Source organism: Perca fluviatilis, chromosome 16 (assembly GCF_010015445.1).
Source record: "Perca fluviatilis chromosome 16, GENO_Pfluv_1.0, whole genome shotgun sequence".
Lineage (NCBI taxonomy): Eukaryota > Metazoa > Chordata > Actinopteri > Perciformes > Percidae > Perca > Perca fluviatilis.
The window spans coordinates 3,746,764-3,764,024 of record NC_053127.1 but is presented as its reverse complement, the minus strand read 5'-3'; the positions used below and the strand labels follow the sequence as shown (position 1 = coordinate 3,764,024).

Genomic DNA, 17,261 nt, shown 5'->3' with positions numbered 1-17,261 from the left:
TTAATGAATCAAATGAGTAAATAAAAACGACTTACTTTGCTGTCCAAAGGTCGATGCTGTGCCAAACCCTCCTGTCCCTCCACCGAAGGGAGTTCCAAATGACTTGTTGAACATCTTGCACTGCTAGCGGGACCGCATAAGTCTTCTGTACAGAGACAAAAACAAATATCCACTTAATGAACTGTTTAAAATCATAGAAATACAACAGAGAGGAAGGACATTGAGCTGTTTGCAGTGTTCATTTGATTATTACAAAGCAAACGTTTGGAGAAATTCAACCAGACATCACACTGTGGTGGCGAGTCATGTAACCGGCGATCACATTTGTTAGTCTGTTTTGAGGCGGTGTGAGAGTCCTGTACAGGAAACAGTAAAAATCACTGCCTTTATCTGTCACAAGAAAGTTTTAAAACACCAAACAAGCAATGACTGCCCGCGAGTTTGTGGAACAGGTGGCTGTTTTCCTCAGTCCCTCCGTCTCTTTTCTTTCTCCGGGAAATGAAGTTGCCTCCAAGTGCAAAAAAACCCACCAAGTTAAGTGGAGTTTGGGAAAACTCTTGTTAGAGCTGGAGGTGTAGAGAAGCTATCCAAATAGTCCTGTCACAACAGATGCACACTTCTCTCTCTCTCCACTAATATGACACAAAACACTATTGAACCTATTAATACAAAATACTTTAAAAAAAATTCAAGAATCACAGATGCTGTACATATCTGACTGGGCCAACCTTCAGACCTAAGTGTGAAAGGTGCAGCTGTATTGCAGCTACCAAAAGTGGAAGTATTCAGATCTTTTACTGCAGTAAAAGTACAAATACCACACTGTAAAAATACTCTGTTACGAGTTAAAGTCCTGCATTCATACCCTTGTCTGAAAATGATCAGTTTTCAGCTTTGCAATGACGTTTTCAGCTGATCCAGGAGGCTTTTTAAAAGGTTTAATTTAGCTTAAGGAGAACGGAAAGGAAAGAATTCAACATGAAACCATCTGGAGATACATAGTTTCTACTGGACCGGGAGGGGATGAAAAACTAATATGAGAAGTAACTAAAAGCTGTCCGATAAAAACATTAGAGTAAAAAGTACAATATGTACGTCTGAGATGTAATGGAATACACGTATAAAGTATCAGAACATGGAAATAGTTAAGGTCGGGTACCTAGACTTTGTGCTTTGCAGTTTCAAAATCAAGTTGGGATCCTTTTCGCCTGACTTCCAGCTCCACGTGCAGCAAACCGGGTTGTGCCTTTACGTTAGTTAGCGCCGTCAATTTTAAATAAAATTACGTCAGGCCCAGCTGGTTGGGTTAGTTTAAACCAGTTTAAACCACACGCGTCACTTAGCGAGTCAGGGCCAGAAAGGACCAGTAATAAACCAAATCAACACACCTAGCAACATCTAGCTAAGGTTCACGTTGGCGTACCAATAGCAACAGCTAGCTAAGTACGTAACGTACGTTGACGTACCAATAGCATAATTTCCGCGTCAGCTAGCTAACACGTTCGCTCTAACATTATTAACTAACCGCACCAACAAGTCACCTCTACCTTATTAATGGGTAGCTTTTGAGTCAACATAACATGAAACTCATTGGACATTCGCCGTGTTGCGGACGGTTGTTAGTTTAAAGTTACGTGCGTCAAGCTAATGTTAGCTTGCTAACCTTAGCTAGCTAGCTCTGCCGCTAACTGCTATGTAAACGTTAGCAAAACAAAAGCAAGACAGACAAAGAACAGTGGTTACTTTCACGAACATTTACCTTTGTCAACGTTGTTATGGATGTTCGGTTCTTTGTCGACCTCCCTCCAACTGCGTTGACGCCACGGAGTCCAAAATGTTAAACGATAAAAGTATCTTTAGCTAAACATCGGCGTTAGCCGGATAGCTTTGTCAACGAGGAGGGAAAACTGTCGACCAGAAGCCGTTACGTCACTACGCACTTTCATACGTCTTATGTCATCACGACAACGTTCCGAGTACTGCACTGGGGCCTTCTGATATCAATACAGAAACTCTAAGCTATTTATTGAATTATAGGCAGTAGTGAAATGTAATTAAGTACATTTACTCAAGTCTGTATTTAAGTACAAATTTAAGGTATTTGTACTTTACTTGAATATTCAATTTTCCGCTGGTTTATGCTTCTACTCCACTACATTTCAGACGGAAATATTCTCCTTTTTCTCAACTACAGCAGTATAATACAACATACACGTTACTGCAGCACTAATATTAATCAAGAAACTTCAGCTAAAATAGTAAAACGCTGACAGTGACAGGAAACTTCTACTCCTCTTTACTTTTACTTTGAGGTACATACATTTCCTAACTTTCTAAACTCTGTTTTTAAAAGTGCTGTATGAATAAAGTTATTATTATTTATTGATTAGAGGATGGGTAAGTTTGGTTTAACCCTTGTGTTGTCGTCCCGTCGACCGTGCAACTTTGTGTTTTTCTGAGTCGAAATGTCAACATTTTGTTGTTTTCTTTCTACACTTTTGTCGATTTAATTTTTGTCACCTTTGGCAATGTTTTTTGTCACTTTTTCAGATTTCTTTGGTCACTTTTCTCAGCTTTAAAAAAAGAAAGAAAGATGTTTCTGTTGATTTTTTTTCCTTCGTTTTTGTAGCTTTTCCAAAATTTGTCAGTTTTTTCAAAGTTCTTTTGTCATAGTTCTGATATAGAAAGTTTTTGTAAATGGGTCAATTTTGACCCGAGGTCAACAGGAGGGTTAAGGTGTGTTTTGGATGCAGTTGGCGGTGTTGAGTATGGGGGGCCAGAGACGGGGGCAGCTTGTGTAATCCATCCAGGCTCTTATCTCCTGCAGGCAGATGAGTGTAGCAGTGAGACAACCGGCAACGTGTCAAACCAGTTGAAGTCAAGTTTAGCGAGTGTAGCTGCTTTAAAACAAAGTGAGAAACCACAAAACTATATAGTTTATATATATATATATATATATATATATATATATATATATATATATATATATATACAGTATACCCACCACAATACATTAGACTACACCACTTTATCTCTTATATTCTTCTGTAGGGAATTCTATAGTTTTGGTGCATAGTTAAAAAAAGGGCCGATTTCTTTATTTGTGTGATTGTTTGCATTTAAAAAAACAGCAGCAGAGGGTTTAAGATGAAATGAAGGATTATAAAATGACAAATAAGTAGTAATGTAGGCTGGTCCCAAACCATTTAGAGCCTTATAGACAAGTAAAGAAATTTTAAATCTATCCTAAAAGAAGCTGGGAGCTGAAACTCTCTTTCTTGTTGTAGTTGAAAGCCTGTCAGCAAAGTTCTTCTGTTTGTCAATTGATTGTTTTGAAAAAACGGTAAATAGATCATTAAAGTAAACCAATCGACTTGAAATAAATGCAGTTTTTCTGCATTTTCATGGGATGAAACGACTGTACCTTTATAATATTTCTTTAATGAAAGAAAGCTGCTTTAGTGAGTTTGAGTCTAGAAGAATGGCCAGAGTTTTGGGGCCAAATTGCCAAGTTTTGTGAGATCTATGTCTCTTTTCGTTTGTGAACAAACTAATTCAATTCCTGTTTTCTCACCATTTAATTTAAGATAGTTGTTGCTGCATCCGCTTGTTTACTGCAGCCAAACCTGTTTTTAGATGACAAAGGGTTTAGTCACTTGGGTTCAATAAAATATACAGGTGTGTGTCATCAGCATAACTGTGAAAATTAAGCTTATGAAGTTTAATTAATTCCATGTATCTTAGGGTAAAACTTCAGCCTTGGCTGTGAAGACAGAGTTTCAGTCGACAACATAAATGGTAAACAAAAGCAGATCTGATGGTCTTGTCTCTGACTCCATAGATCAGAGCACTCAGACACCTAGGGAGAATGATGATAAGCACATAAAAAAGATTCTGGATCTGCACAAGCACTATCCTCGTAACAACTTTTGAGATGGCTACAATTAACGAGTTGTGCATAGTTGATAAGAGACTGAGGCCCAGCTGCACCAGATGTAGCAGCAGTGTGTTACGAGCTTTGTCTGTGGAGGCTGACCTGGCTGCCATCATCACATAACTGCCACACCAGCTGATACAAAGAGAAAACAAGTGTACACTTTATCATAATTATCAGACATTGGGCCAAGACACATTACAAATGTACCACAATAAGTTTTCTTTTCCAGGCTCTCCAGGTTTCCAAACCACAATAATTTCCACTGCTGTTTTCTGATTGTGACAAAGGAAGAGTGCCTCACTGTATTCAGAATGAGGCCTTTATCCAAATGTAACATTTTCGACTAAGACTTGGGGGATGTCTGTGTTATTCAGGTTTCAGAAGCATTATTTGAACATGTATACAGCGCATTCAGAACAAGCGTCTCCTTCAGGGTTTTTACTGCAGTTTGTGACAGTTTATGGTCAGCTCTGTGCGTCGCTATGGTTGTTGTACACAAACCAACCAGCTGACAGTTTGCAGGGCTGCAGTAGAGATGCATGGCCAAAAGAAAAGAAGGAGAAACACAGATACTTTTAAACATTACCAAAGACTTGGATATCAACAGGTTTTTGGATATGAGGTGACCTTTTCAAGAAGCTGGTTGAAGGAATGAAAGAGGGACTCTGTGTTCGCATAGTCAAACAATTCAATTTAGTCAGTTTATTTAAGAAGGGGACAGTGCAAATTAATAAAATGCATAATTATACATGGGTAAAAATGCCATAATTAGCCAAAAGGCTGTTTTTCATCTGTAGTACCCTGGCCTCGATGTACACAAGTCCGCTACCGGTGGAAAGCAGTGGTGGCCTAAAGGTTAGAGAAGCGAGGTTGTGGGTTCTATCCCCAGACCAACAGGATACAATCTGGGTGGGGAAATTGAAAGAGCAGCGCTTGTCCCTCCCTCATTACCACAACTGAGGTGCCCTTGAGCAAGGCTTCCAGGTATGAATGTGGAACTGTGTGAATGTGATCAGGGTGTTCCTGCAAAAGAGAATCTTCTCAGTGAACCTTCCCTGAATTAAAAAAAAAAGATTCTATTTTGCACGACTGCATGTAATGGAGATGCAGTCAGTGGCGAGGAAAAACTTCCTTTTAGGCAGAAACCTGCATACAGAAATACAAATAATCCTGGGAAACTACAGGAGTTTTCAATTTGTTTCTTGCTAAATCAAGGATATGCTTCTTCTGGGGTTGTTAAGACTACATTTACAAGCAAATACAAAGCTTGATCAATTTCATGAAGTCTAGGGTGAGACCTTAGCCTTGGCTGAGAGTTTCAGTCGACAACATAAATGGTTCATGAGGACAGGTCTGATTGTCTGATCTCTTATGCCATAAATGAGAGAACTCAGACATCTGGGCAAGATGAAAATACACACATATAAAACATTCTGGGCACGCACAAATACTATCCTTGTTACAATTCTCGAAAGAGCTATGATGATGGGGCTGTAAATGGTTGAGGAGAGACTGAGGCCCAGCTGCCCCAGATGCAACAGCAGTGTGTTACGAGCCTTTAGAGCTGAAGCTTTGTCTGTGGAGGCTGACCTAGCTGCTATCATCACACCAATATAGGATGATATGACTGCCACACCCGCTGATACAAACAGAACACAAGTGTACACTTTATCATAATTATCAGACATTGGGCCAAGAAACATGGATATGTGAGAGCAAAAATCTTTCATCTCCAGGCTTTCTAGGTCTTTAAATGGAAAATCTAACAGTAAAATAACTCGTATGAGTGTATTTAGTAAACAGAAGACCCAAACCACAATGATAGCCACTTCTGTGTTTCTGATGGTGATGATGGTAGAGTGCCTCAGTGGGTAGCACACAGCTACATATCTCTCCAGAGACATCACCACCAGTGTGAGAGGCGAGATTTCATTTGTGAGATCAGCGAACATGGTGAGAACACCACATAAAGGATATGTCAGCTTTAGTTTACAAGCAGCCACTATGTAAAGTAACTGACTCAATGCCATCTGTACAGTGTCTGCAAAAAGGAGGATAAACAGAAGAATGTAACGGGAAGTCTCACGAAAAACGGTTTTACTCCTCAAGGTGAATAACAGGGTCCCATTAATGTAGAGAAACACACAACACGGCACTGTAGTCACAGTGGAGAATAACAATCTTTCCAGTAACCCCTGATACTGCTGTTCAGCAGTGACATTGGTCAGAGACCGATTTGCATATGACATGTTAAGACAGTCACCTATTGAACACAATGAATTTCTTCCAGATTGTATTTCCACGACAACTAAGATCCAACTTCAGTAGACATGCCTATTGAGTCCACATGAAAAATCTAAAATCATCCACGTACATTTTCCCCTCTCGACAGTTAGCAGGTTAAGGGTCTGTGCTTGCTTCCATGTGAGCAAAGCTGGTCTGTAAGGTTTGTCAACACTTATATACTGTATATGAGCTCTGTCTTCACGCCCATTTCATGTGACACCATCACGTCCGTATGGCGTCAGGATTATGTCATATCTCACGCGTGCGATAAAACATGCTCAACAAGCAAATTATATAATTTCACACTGGCAGATATCACTCTTCATGCACTAGTTCAACAATCGAGAGTGAACTGGCAGCTGCAAGCGCAAAAGAAAAGAAACACTACTACTTTTAAACATTATCAAAGACAACAGGTTTTTGGATATGAGGTGACCTTTTCAAGAAGCTGGTTGAAGTAATGAAAGAGGTACTCTGTGTTCGCATAGTCCAACAATTCAATTTAGTTTATTTAAGAAGGGGACAGTGCAAATTAATAAAATGCATAATTATACATGGGTAAAAATGCCATAATTAGCCAAAAGGCTGTTTTTCATCTGTAGTACCCTGGCCTCGATGTACACAAGTCCACCAATGGTAGAAAGCAGTGGTGGCCTAAAGGTTAGAGAAGCAAGGTAAATCTGGGTGGGGAAAGTGAAAGAGCAGCGCTTGTCCCTCCCTCATTACCACCACTGAGGTGCCGTTGAGCAAGGCCCTTAATCCCCACCGCTCCAGTGGAGCTGCTCAGTGGCCAGCAGATCAGACTGTGGTTGTACTGGGCAGCTCCCAGCAGATCAGACTGGGGTTGTACTGGGCAGCTTCCAGGTATGAATGTGGAACTGTGTGAATATGATCAGGGTGTTCCTGCAAAAGAGAGGCTTCCTTTCAGTGAACCTTCCCCGAATAAGCGAGGGAGAACTAATCACTCAACGAAATTCAGACTGTTCACTGTCCTGGCTCCCAAATGGTGGAACGAGCTCCCCATCGACATCAGGATGGCTGACAGCCTACACATCTTCCGCCGAAGGCTAAAAACCCATCTCTTCCGACTACACCTCGGATAAAAAAAACAAAAAACTTTCATGTCTCTTTGTAGCTTTGCTTATTTAACCCTTAAGGCGCCGGGTTTTATTTTTAAAAATACTAGGTTTTGACACCTAAATTTCAGAAGGCTCTGGCTTGAAAATGGTTTGAGATTGAGACAAAGTATAAATGAAACAAATATTCAGAATGACCTAACGTTTATCTAGGGAGTACATTTTTCCATCTAATTTGCATATTATGACGTCATATCGCGGCGGCCATATTGGATTATGTAAATTCCATGAAATACCTGATATTTTGAGAGAGAGTTGAATTTATTTCATCAGATTTACCCCCCTCCATCCATTTGTTATGTTGTCCACATATCACATGAACAGGGAAAAAGTAAATTGTAAGCCAACAGTCGTAAACTAGAACAATTACTACGCCACAAAACTCATGTAAACAGTAGGCGTTTTTAAATTTTTTTTTTGGACTGGGGAGGGGCTCACGGCAGCACCCGCTGCTCGTTGAGCACAGTAATTGTAGAGTGATACGTGCTTTCACGAGTCTCCAAACACCACAAAAGTTTCCAATAACACCAGAAAAAGTCGCTAGTCGCTTTTGACAAAAAAAGTCAAGTTTGGATGGGATTTCCTCGAACATTTTGCATTGAAGCATGATGTATTTCTGAGCTAAGGTCTAAGTACAGGATGTCTGCCAACTAGTGGAGGGGAGTATGAATGACATACAACGCTCTATTCAGAGAAAACAGCTGTTTGATTCAGTACCGCGTCCTGTCGAAATTTTGCGACTTTGGCGCTTAAAGGGTTAAAGCTAATGTACTTGCACTTACTACTTGTTGTCTGGAGTTTGTACCTTCACAGTTGAAAGCACTTAATTGTAAGTCACTTTGGATAAAAGCGTCAGCTAAATGACATGTAATGTAATGTAATGAATAGAGCAATTCTATTTTGCACGACTGCATGTAATGGAGATGCAAAAACTGCCTCCAAGATTTCTAAAAAATATATATATATATTTACCAGTTTAGGTCAATATCCTAATCTAAGCCATCATTTTATATCCATTCCATTCGTTGTGTTATGGTTGTCTAAGTTACTGGATGCCTAAAATTTCCCTCCGATGAATAAAGTATTGTAACCGCCAGCAGGATGCCGTTGTGTTGACTGTTTTGCACGGCATGGCAAAGGATCATGGGACTAGGTTATTAGTGTTATTTAAGTGTTTAGTTTAAGTGGGTAAATGATGTTCTGTTAGTGTTTTTGTTACGTTACCTAGGTTTTAGTCTTGATAATGTGTTCATGTTTATTTACATTTGTTGGGTTACTGTGACTGAAACACTGGGGTGGGTTGATGACCTCTGTGTATTGAGTGTGTGTAGCGGTTGAATAAACTTCCACAGAGTTCTATATCTCTGGGTCTTCAACTTCTCCCACGTAGCTCTAGGGCTGGGTATCGTTCAGAATCTTTCGATCCGGTGCCAATTTCGATACCTCAGTTTCGATACCGATTCCTAACAATACTTTTTTCGATACCATATGTTTTAAAATCCATTTCAACATCAACAAAAATACATTAAACACAAAGCTTTTATTTCCACCTTAATTGTGAATCAAAACAGTTATCAAATTTAAAAAAATCTGGTAAAACTGCTCACTCAGAGTAACATTAATAAAAGTGCCTTGCCTTGCAAGCTCAGCCTGTCAGTCAGTCATTAGGGCAGAGAAACCACCGTTGTGGCTGCTTGTAAGAGGAAGTGGAACGTCAACAGCACCGCGACCGCTTTCGGCTCGCCATCAATATCATATCGCAGCAAACGCTGTCTGCGTGAAGTTTTAAAAAACTGTAACCACACTTGAAACCAACCGTGACTCTCTGTGACTTCAACAAAACTGCAGACAGTTTACTCCGTCCGCACCTCTCCGTGTGCGTATGTGTGTGTGTGTGTGTGTGTGTGTGTGTGTGTGTGTCGGTCGGAGCTCCGCTCTGTGTTAGTATGCAGAGAGGACAGATAAGCTTGCGCTTACACGCTAAGACGCTTTTGGAACCGAAATTTGGCACCGAAAGATAAAGAATTTTTCGATACTCATAGGATTGGAATATTTTTTTCGATACCATAAAAGTATCGACGTTCGGTACCCAGCCCTACGTAGCTCGCTACATTGGTGCCAGAAGTGGGATTGAGCACGTCGTAAAAATGGAAGAAACAGATGAAGAGATGGTACAACAAATGGAAGCCGAAATCCAGTCGATGGAGAGAGCCACCAAGCTGACCCGTCGCAGCCTGGACCGCTTCAACGCTGACGAGGAAAGACTCCTCCAGACCCTCCCTGACGGTTCCAGTGTGCCGCAACATTGCCCCCTGGAGGCTGGGAGTATTATTGCACGCCCAGACGGTTCCAGCGCAGCACGCCAACACCCCTAGAGGCCGGGACTGCTGCTACACACCCAGACAATTTCAGCGCACCACGCCATCGCCCCCTGCAGGCCGGGAGTACCACTACACGCCCTGACAGTGTCAGCATGCCACGCCATCGCCCCCTAGAGGTTGGGAGTGCCCCTGTCAGTGATACTCTGTTGCAGATGACAGTTGCCAATCTACTGCCTTTCACCGCCCCTGCTGCCTATAAGCCATCACCACCTGCCCCCTTACAAAGAGTACATTACCCCTCAGCTGGGCCTAGGACCCCAGCCAAGCTGCCCCAGTACAACAAGATGACACCCTTAAGCCATTCCTCTCCCAAGTCAGACTAGCAACATAGCACAGCGGTTGGGGTGATGAGGAAGCTGCTGTACATCTGACACTGGTATTGGAAGGAAAGGCGCTGCAGGTGCTCCCTGACCTAGCCCCAGCAGAGCAACGGGACCTTCAAGCCCTGACGACAGCACTGGAGAGGCGAATTGGGCAGAGACTTTTCACTGAGCAGAGCAGAGAGCAACTAGTCAATCGCTGCCGCCAAGAGGGGAAGAGCCTGGGCACTTTTGCTGCAGATGTTCGGCTACACACTCAACAAGGATACCCACAGTTCAATGCAACAGCTCAAGAGGAACTGGCTCTTCATGCCTTCCTGCAAGGTCTCATGCCAGAGCGGCTGCGCCTGCATGTTCGCCTCGCCCGGCCCATGACCCTCAACGAAGCCATCCGCGAAGCTGAACAAGCTGAGGTGATACTCTCTGCACAGCCTGCCCAGCAGAAAACCTCCACCATCCAACCACACGTAAGGATGGCTGACTGTGAGAAGAAGGCTGAAGAAGTCTGCCTTGCTCGCCCACCACCACCAAGACATCGCCCACCCTGAAAGACCGACTGTTGTTACCAGTGTGGCGAGCCTGGCCTCAGAGCTCGCAACTGCGCCAGCACCACCTCCAAAATCCACTGCCATCCAGCCGGCGGAAAACTACAGCAGAGTGGTCTACTAAGGGGACCACCGCTCCAGCTTCTACCCCCCCTCCAAGGCCGATGCACACGGGTTGGCCATTTAGGCCCCGCCAAAGGGCTGTACCTGCACTACCATCTTGACAACCAACCCTGCTGGGCCCTAATTGACACGGGGTCCACCATTTCTATGGTGCGACCGGGCGTCCTTCCAGGTACCACCGGCCCAGTTCCTGTGACATGGTCACCAACTGATATCAAGCTGATGACAGTGACAGGGTAAACTGCTGGCATGAGTGGAACAAAGCTACTGCAAGTCCGAGCTGGGAACCAGGAGCTGTCACACAAGTTCTGGCTAGCCTACATCCAGGACCTGTGCATTATTGGGCTGGACTTGTTGACCAGCTGGGGTGCCTGTGTCAATGTTGCAAGGGCTGTCATCACTCTTGGCACAGAGACCATTGCACTTCGGTGCGGTCAGAGGAAGAAGAGGCCCAGAGCCCAACGGGCTGATCATCCGGCAGCCGCTGTTAAGCGGGCACCAAGACTCTGTGTGCCACTGCCCACCAGCACGCCCACCATCAGCACGCCAACTACCAGCATGCCTACCATCAGCACTCCCACCATCAGCGGCCCTGCCCAGCCAAAGCTTGCTCCTGTCCCTACCGAAGAGCCGGCCGTCCGTCGAGTTGGCGGAGGCCATGCACGACCTGTGTCAACGCATCGGCGATGGTTTCGACCCGCAGCAGCGCCTCCAGTTGAAACGCCTCCTTGATGACTATATGGATATCTTTGCTGCCAGGGATGAAGACTGCAGGCAGACAGGGCTGGTCCAGCATGCTATTGAGACTGGTGATGACCAGCTCATCTGACTGCGTCCCCACCGGCTAGCCCTCACTAAGCGTCAGGTGGCAGAGGATAAGATCCGGGAGATGGCTGCCGCTGGGATAATTGAGTCCGTGGGCAATGCCAGTTGTCCTGGTGAGGAAGAAGAATGGAAGTTGGCAGTTCTGTGTGTAGTAATGATGCATTAATAGCATCACCAAGAAGGACTCTGATGCACTTCCCCGCACCGATGATGCTCTGGACTACATCACAGGGTACAGCTGTTGCCACCTGCGCAGTGGCACTGGCAGGTAGAACTGGCCCCAGAAGCAAGACCAAAGACGGTCCTTGACCATTGGGCAGTGACTGTGGCAGTTCCCCGTCATGCCATTCGGGCTCTGCAATGCCCCGGCTACATTTGAACAACTGATGGAGAGGGTGTTGGCAGACATGCCCTGAAGTCGTTGTGTCATGTACCTCGATGATCTGCTGGTGCACGCCAACAGCTTCGACAAAGCACTGTCCAACCTGCATGAGGTCTTTACTGCTATCCGTCAGGCCGGGCTGCGGCTAAACCCTACAGAGTGTTGCCTGCTGACGAGGGAGACAAAGTTTCTGGGTCATGTGGTCAACGCTTCTGGTGTTGCCACTGACCCGGAAAAGGTGGCTGCCATCCGGGATTGGCCAACCCCTGCCAATGCCAGCGAATTAAAGAGCTTCCTGGGTCTGGCATCATACTACTGCCGTTTTGTCCGAGACTTTGCCACCATTGCCAGCCCACCCAACCGCCTGACTGACGTGGGTCGCCCATTCATCTTGGATGATGCATGTGCTGCAGCCTTCACTCTACTCAGGGTGTCCCTTACTGAAGCCCCCATCCTGGCTTACCCCAATGCCCAGCAACCCTTCATCGTGGACACCGATGCCAGCAATGTAGGGATTGGTGCTTTTCTGTCCCAACAGCCTGGAGATGGGGAGTGTGTTGTGGCCTACTACAGCCGCAGAAAATAACTATTGCATCACACAACGTGAGCTGCTGGCCGTGGTCCAGGCAGGTTTGGCCGTATTTGCATGGCAGCCACTTCGTCATTCGCATTGATCATGCTTCTCTTACCTGGCTCCTGAACTTTAAGCATCCCGAGGGCCAGGTGGCCCGCTGGCTGGAGGCCCTGCAGGAGTAAGACTTTGACATCCAGCACCGGGCGGGGCGACAACATGGCAACGCCGACACACTCTCCCAACGTTGCTGTGCGGCATTGGAGTGTCGCTACCGCCTGCGGCAAGAGGCACAGGACCAAACGGTGCCAACAGTGCCGACTGCCAAGACTGCCAGTGATAAGGCGGGATGGCTCCTACTGACAACACAACACCTGAGACAGCAGCAGGAGGCGGACGGGAACTTGGCACTGGTGGGGGGTTGGCTGGAGACAGGACGTCGACCCAAATGGTCAGAGGTGTCGGCACTGGGGCCTGAGGTACAGGCCTACCACTCCCAGTGGGGAAACTTCAAACTCCATGATGGGCTGATGTACTGGAGGTGGCAGGCTCCCGGACAGGGAAATGACATCTGGCAGCTACTGGTGCCCCGTGAACTCCGTCCCCAAGTCCTTCAGGTTGTCCACGGCGCGGCGGTGGGTGGGGCACTACGGAAATGCCAAGACCCTTGAACGCCTCAGGGGTAGATTCTACTGGCCTGGTTGTTGACAAGATGTGGAGCTACATGTGCATTGCTGTGAGCCCTGCACCCCCCGGAAGGAACCTACCCAGCACTCCCATGCACCTCTGCAGCAGTAATTGGTGGGGGCCCCAATGGAGCAAGTGGGAGTGGACATTCTGGGGCCCTTCCCTGTCACAGACTCGGGGAACCATTACATCATCGTAGCCATGGACTACTACACAAAGTGCCCTGAGACGTATGCAATCCAAGATCAGAGCGCCACCACGACAGCGGAGAAGCTGGTTGAGGAGATGTTCACCCGCTTCGGGGTCCCCACTGAGCTCCACTGTGATCAAGGGAGGAATTTTGAGTCCCATGTTTGAGTCCCATGTTTTTGTCTTCATTGCCAGAAATTAGGGGTGAGCAAGACGAGGACTAGACCTCTTCACCCTCAAAGTGATGAGCTGGTGGAACGGTTTAACCGTACCCTAGCCACTCAGCTCGCAATCCTGACCAGCCAACATCAGCGGGACTGGGATCGCCACCTGCCCCTGGTCTTGAGGTCCTACCGGACTGCTGTCCAGGAGTCCAGTCAGTGCACACCTGCTACCCTCATGTTTGGACGTGAACTGCATACACCGGTGGACTTGGTGTTCGGGGCCCCTCCTGAGCCGGAGATTGCTGGAGGAAAAGAAATGGACTACTACCGTAGGCTGAAAGAATGCCTAAAGGTGGTACATGACTACACGCGCCAGGCCCAAGCCAACTCAGGGTTGCAGCAGAAAAAGGCCTATGACACACGTTGTTGGGGAAAAGTCTTCAAGCCAGGGGAGAAGGTATGGGTGTATTGCTCTGTCTGTAAGAAGGGGGTTTCTCCTAAGCTTTGCAGTCACTGGCAGGGGCCCGGCGAGAGTCGGCTGTCAGAGGTGGTGTACCGGTTGCGCATGCCTTGCAGGGGACGAATGGTGGTGCTACACCAAGAAAGACTCGCACCATACCGTCCTCTTGCTCCACCTGTGGACAGTGGGGTTGAGGATGGCAGCACTACACACCTCAACCTGGGTGGGACCCCCCCCCAGTTGTGTGTCCCCCCAGTTGCGTTCCCTGTGAGTCCTGGGAGACCTGCTCGTCAGAGACGGCGTCCTGGACATTTGAGGGACTATGTTTTGGTTGATGGGGTCTCCGAGGACGACTGACCCCTCAGATGGGGGCTATGTAACGGCCGGCAGGATGTCGTTGTGTTGACTGTTCTGCACGGCAGTGCAAAGGATTATGGGACTAGGTTATTAGTGTTGTTTAAGTGTTTAGTTTAAGTGGGTAAATTATGTTCTATTAGTGTTTTTGTTATACATTTACGTTACCTAGGTTTTAGTCTTGATAATGTCTTGGGTTACCATGACTGAAACACTGGGAGTAAGTTGATGACCTCTGTGTATTGAGTGTGTGTAGTGGTTGAATACATTTCCACAGAGTTCTATATCTGTGGCTCTTCGACTTCTACCTACTACTACTTCCTACTACTTCTTCTACCTATCTATCTCTCTATCTATTTATCTATTAAATCTCAATTTCTGTCTCTAACATATACTCACACAAACTCACAAAAAGATCTGTTACATATAAATGCACAGATAACAGCTAGGGTATAGTCAATTCAATTAAATTTTATTTATAGTATCAAATCATAACAAGAGTTATCTCAAGACACTTCACAGTGACGTCTAGACCCCATAATTTACAATGACCCAACAATTTCCCACAAGCAAGCATTTGGTGCAACAGTGGCGAGGAAAAACGTCCTTTTAGGCAGAAACCTGCATACAAACCACTTTGTGAGCGGCATCTGGCGCTGCTGGTTAGGACAGAGACACAGTATATATAGACAGTATATATATAGTAGAAGTAGTGGTATATTCTTTATTTATTCATGTTGGCACAAGGTGATGATTACTGTCGACATTTTAATTTGGGCTGTTTATTTCAAATTACAAAACAACTACTTTATTAATATTTTTTATGCGCCAGCAAAAGTTTCCACCTTCCAAATAAATTTTTACTTCCTACACTGGCCCCATGTGAGAGGTTGTGATTGGTCTGGCCATGGCCTGGCTGGCTGGAAATATCTGAATGCGAGGGGGGGTTGGACGTATCTGTCAGAGCAAAAGAAACATGAGCTCACAGATTTGTCTGGTTTCCAGGCTGTAATAACCCTCTCTCTCTCTTTCTCTCACCATTTCCAGTCTCTGTCTCTGAACTATCGAAAAAAAGGCAAAAATCTTTAAAAAAAAGAAACAAAAATATGCCTAAACGGCTACATTTCTGGCTGAATGTTATGAGTTTTAAACTAGTTGTCAGTGGTCCACATGATCACGATCAATAACCAGAACTATGGTTTTTATCAATATTTATTTGCAGAAAGTTAGAAGCCATCCAGTCTTTGATGGCAGCAAGATTGCTATTATTTTCAGGACTAAACAAGACAGTGGCACCGGCAGGATTCTATTGCAGAGTATGTTGAAGAACCTCTCATTCAGTAACTCATATGAAGAGTCATGTAGAAGGCCAATTACACCACAAGCAGCCACTTACACAGAAGCGCGCGCACACACACACAGTTTCACAGATGGTCAAAAAAAATGTAGTCATAACTGTAGTGATTTTCAACAAAAATAATATAGGCTTATCTAAGTAAGCAACTGAGAGGCGAGCGTGTGAACTTGTTTCAGATGCATTTTCTGGGCTATAAATAAACTAATGTCCAGTTTGTTTGTAAGTTTAGATTTGCAGATCCATTTATTGACAGTTCGGCATACACATGCTCACTGTAATGTTCCACTACGAGTCGGAGACAAGATTAAAGTTCTCAGATTGACCCGTTTTATAAACCACTCAAAACAGTGCAGAGAAAACCTACAGATGTGTTGCAGTGTGTCACAAAAAAACAGAGCTCTCAATCCCCGGTAAAATCCAAACCTGTTAACAACAACAACAACAGAGGTGCATAAATAAAAAAAATGTATGCAGGGTGCGTACAGGATCACGACTGCTGATGCCACTGAAATAAGACGTAGAACTGGGGAAATTAAAGGTTTTTTGATTACATTGCTGGCCGAATGGGGCTGCCAGTTACAGCGTTCTTGCTCAATACTGGACCAATGTCCACATTATTCACTTATACATTACATGCAATACATAGGGAATCAGGGTCTAGGTTTGAAAAATACTACTGGGAAACTACAGGATTTTTCAATTTGTTTCTTGCTAAATCAAGGATAAGCTTCTTCTTCGGTTGTTAAGACTACATTTACAAGCAAATACAAAGCTTGATCCTTTTCATGAAGTCTAGGGTGAGACCTTAGCCTTGGCTGAGATGACTGAGAGTTTCAGTCGACAACATAAATGGTTCATGAGGACAGGTCTGATTGTTTGATCTCTTATGCCATAAATGAGAGAACTCAGACATCTGGGCAAGAGGATAATACAAACATTTAAAACATTAAAGACACGCACAAATACTATCCTTGTTACAATTCTAGAAAGAGCTATGAGGATGGGGCTGTAAATGGTTGAAGAGAGACTGAGGCCCAGCTGCCCCAGATGCAACAGCAGTGTGTTACGAGCCTTTTGTGCTGAAGCTTTGTCTGTGGAGGCTGACCTAGCTGCTATCATCACACCAATATAGGAGGAAGTGATTGCCACACCCGCTGATACAAACAGAACACAAGTGTACACTTTATCATAATTATCAGACATCCGGCCAAGAAACATGGCTATGTGAGAGCAAAAATCTTTCATCTCCAGGCTCTCTAGATCTTTAAATGGAAAATCTAACAGTAAAATAACTCGTATGAGTGTATTTAGTGAACTGAAAACCCAAACCACAATGATAGCCACTTCTGTGTTTCTGATGGTGATGAGGGTAGAGTGCCTCAGTGGGTAGCACACAGCTACATATCTCTCCAGAGACATCACCACCAGTGTGAGGGGAGAGATTTCATTTGTGAGATCAGCGAGCATGGTGAGAACACCACATAAAGGATATGTTAGCCTTAGTTTAGAAACAGCCAGTATGTATAGGAATTGGCTCAGTGCCA

The 17,261-nt window shown here is 44.9% G+C and overlaps 3 protein-coding genes across 7 annotated transcripts in view; all 3 read right to left on the bottom strand.

The window, feature by feature from the left end:
- The window catches only part of nup98 (nucleoporin 98 and 96 precursor), a 43,218-nt gene extending 41,278 nt beyond the window's left edge, over positions 1-1,940 (bottom strand). For all 4 annotated transcript variants that reach the window (XM_039776816.1, XM_039776818.1, XM_039776817.1 and 1 more), the window contains exons 1-2: positions 1,760-1,940; positions 36-145 (exon numbers count right to left, since the gene is read on the bottom strand). In XM_039776816.1, the coding sequence (XP_039632750.1) occupies positions 36-114 (79 nt within the window). In that variant the 5' untranslated portion in view covers positions 115-145; positions 1,760-1,940. The remainder of the gene's footprint in view (positions 1-35; positions 146-1,759) is intronic.
- LOC120543671 overlaps positions 1-17,261 on the bottom strand; it is a 620,163-nt gene that overhangs the window by 343,885 nt on the left and 259,017 nt on the right. The gene's annotated exons all lie outside the window — the stretch shown is intronic.
- LOC120543680 (odorant receptor 131-2-like) lies at positions 5,109-6,317 on the bottom strand. The gene has a single exon (XM_039776839.1). The coding sequence runs from the start codon at positions 6,184-6,186 to the stop codon at positions 5,224-5,226; it is 963 nt and encodes a 320-aa protein (XP_039632773.1). The 5' UTR covers positions 6,187-6,317; the 3' UTR covers positions 5,109-5,223.

Bases quoted from the DNA above. Each gene is read 5' to 3' on its own strand.
- LOC120543680 (XM_039776839.1), bottom strand. From the start codon at position 6,186: ATGTCATATGCAAATCGGTCTCTGACCAATGTCACTGCTGAACAGCAG.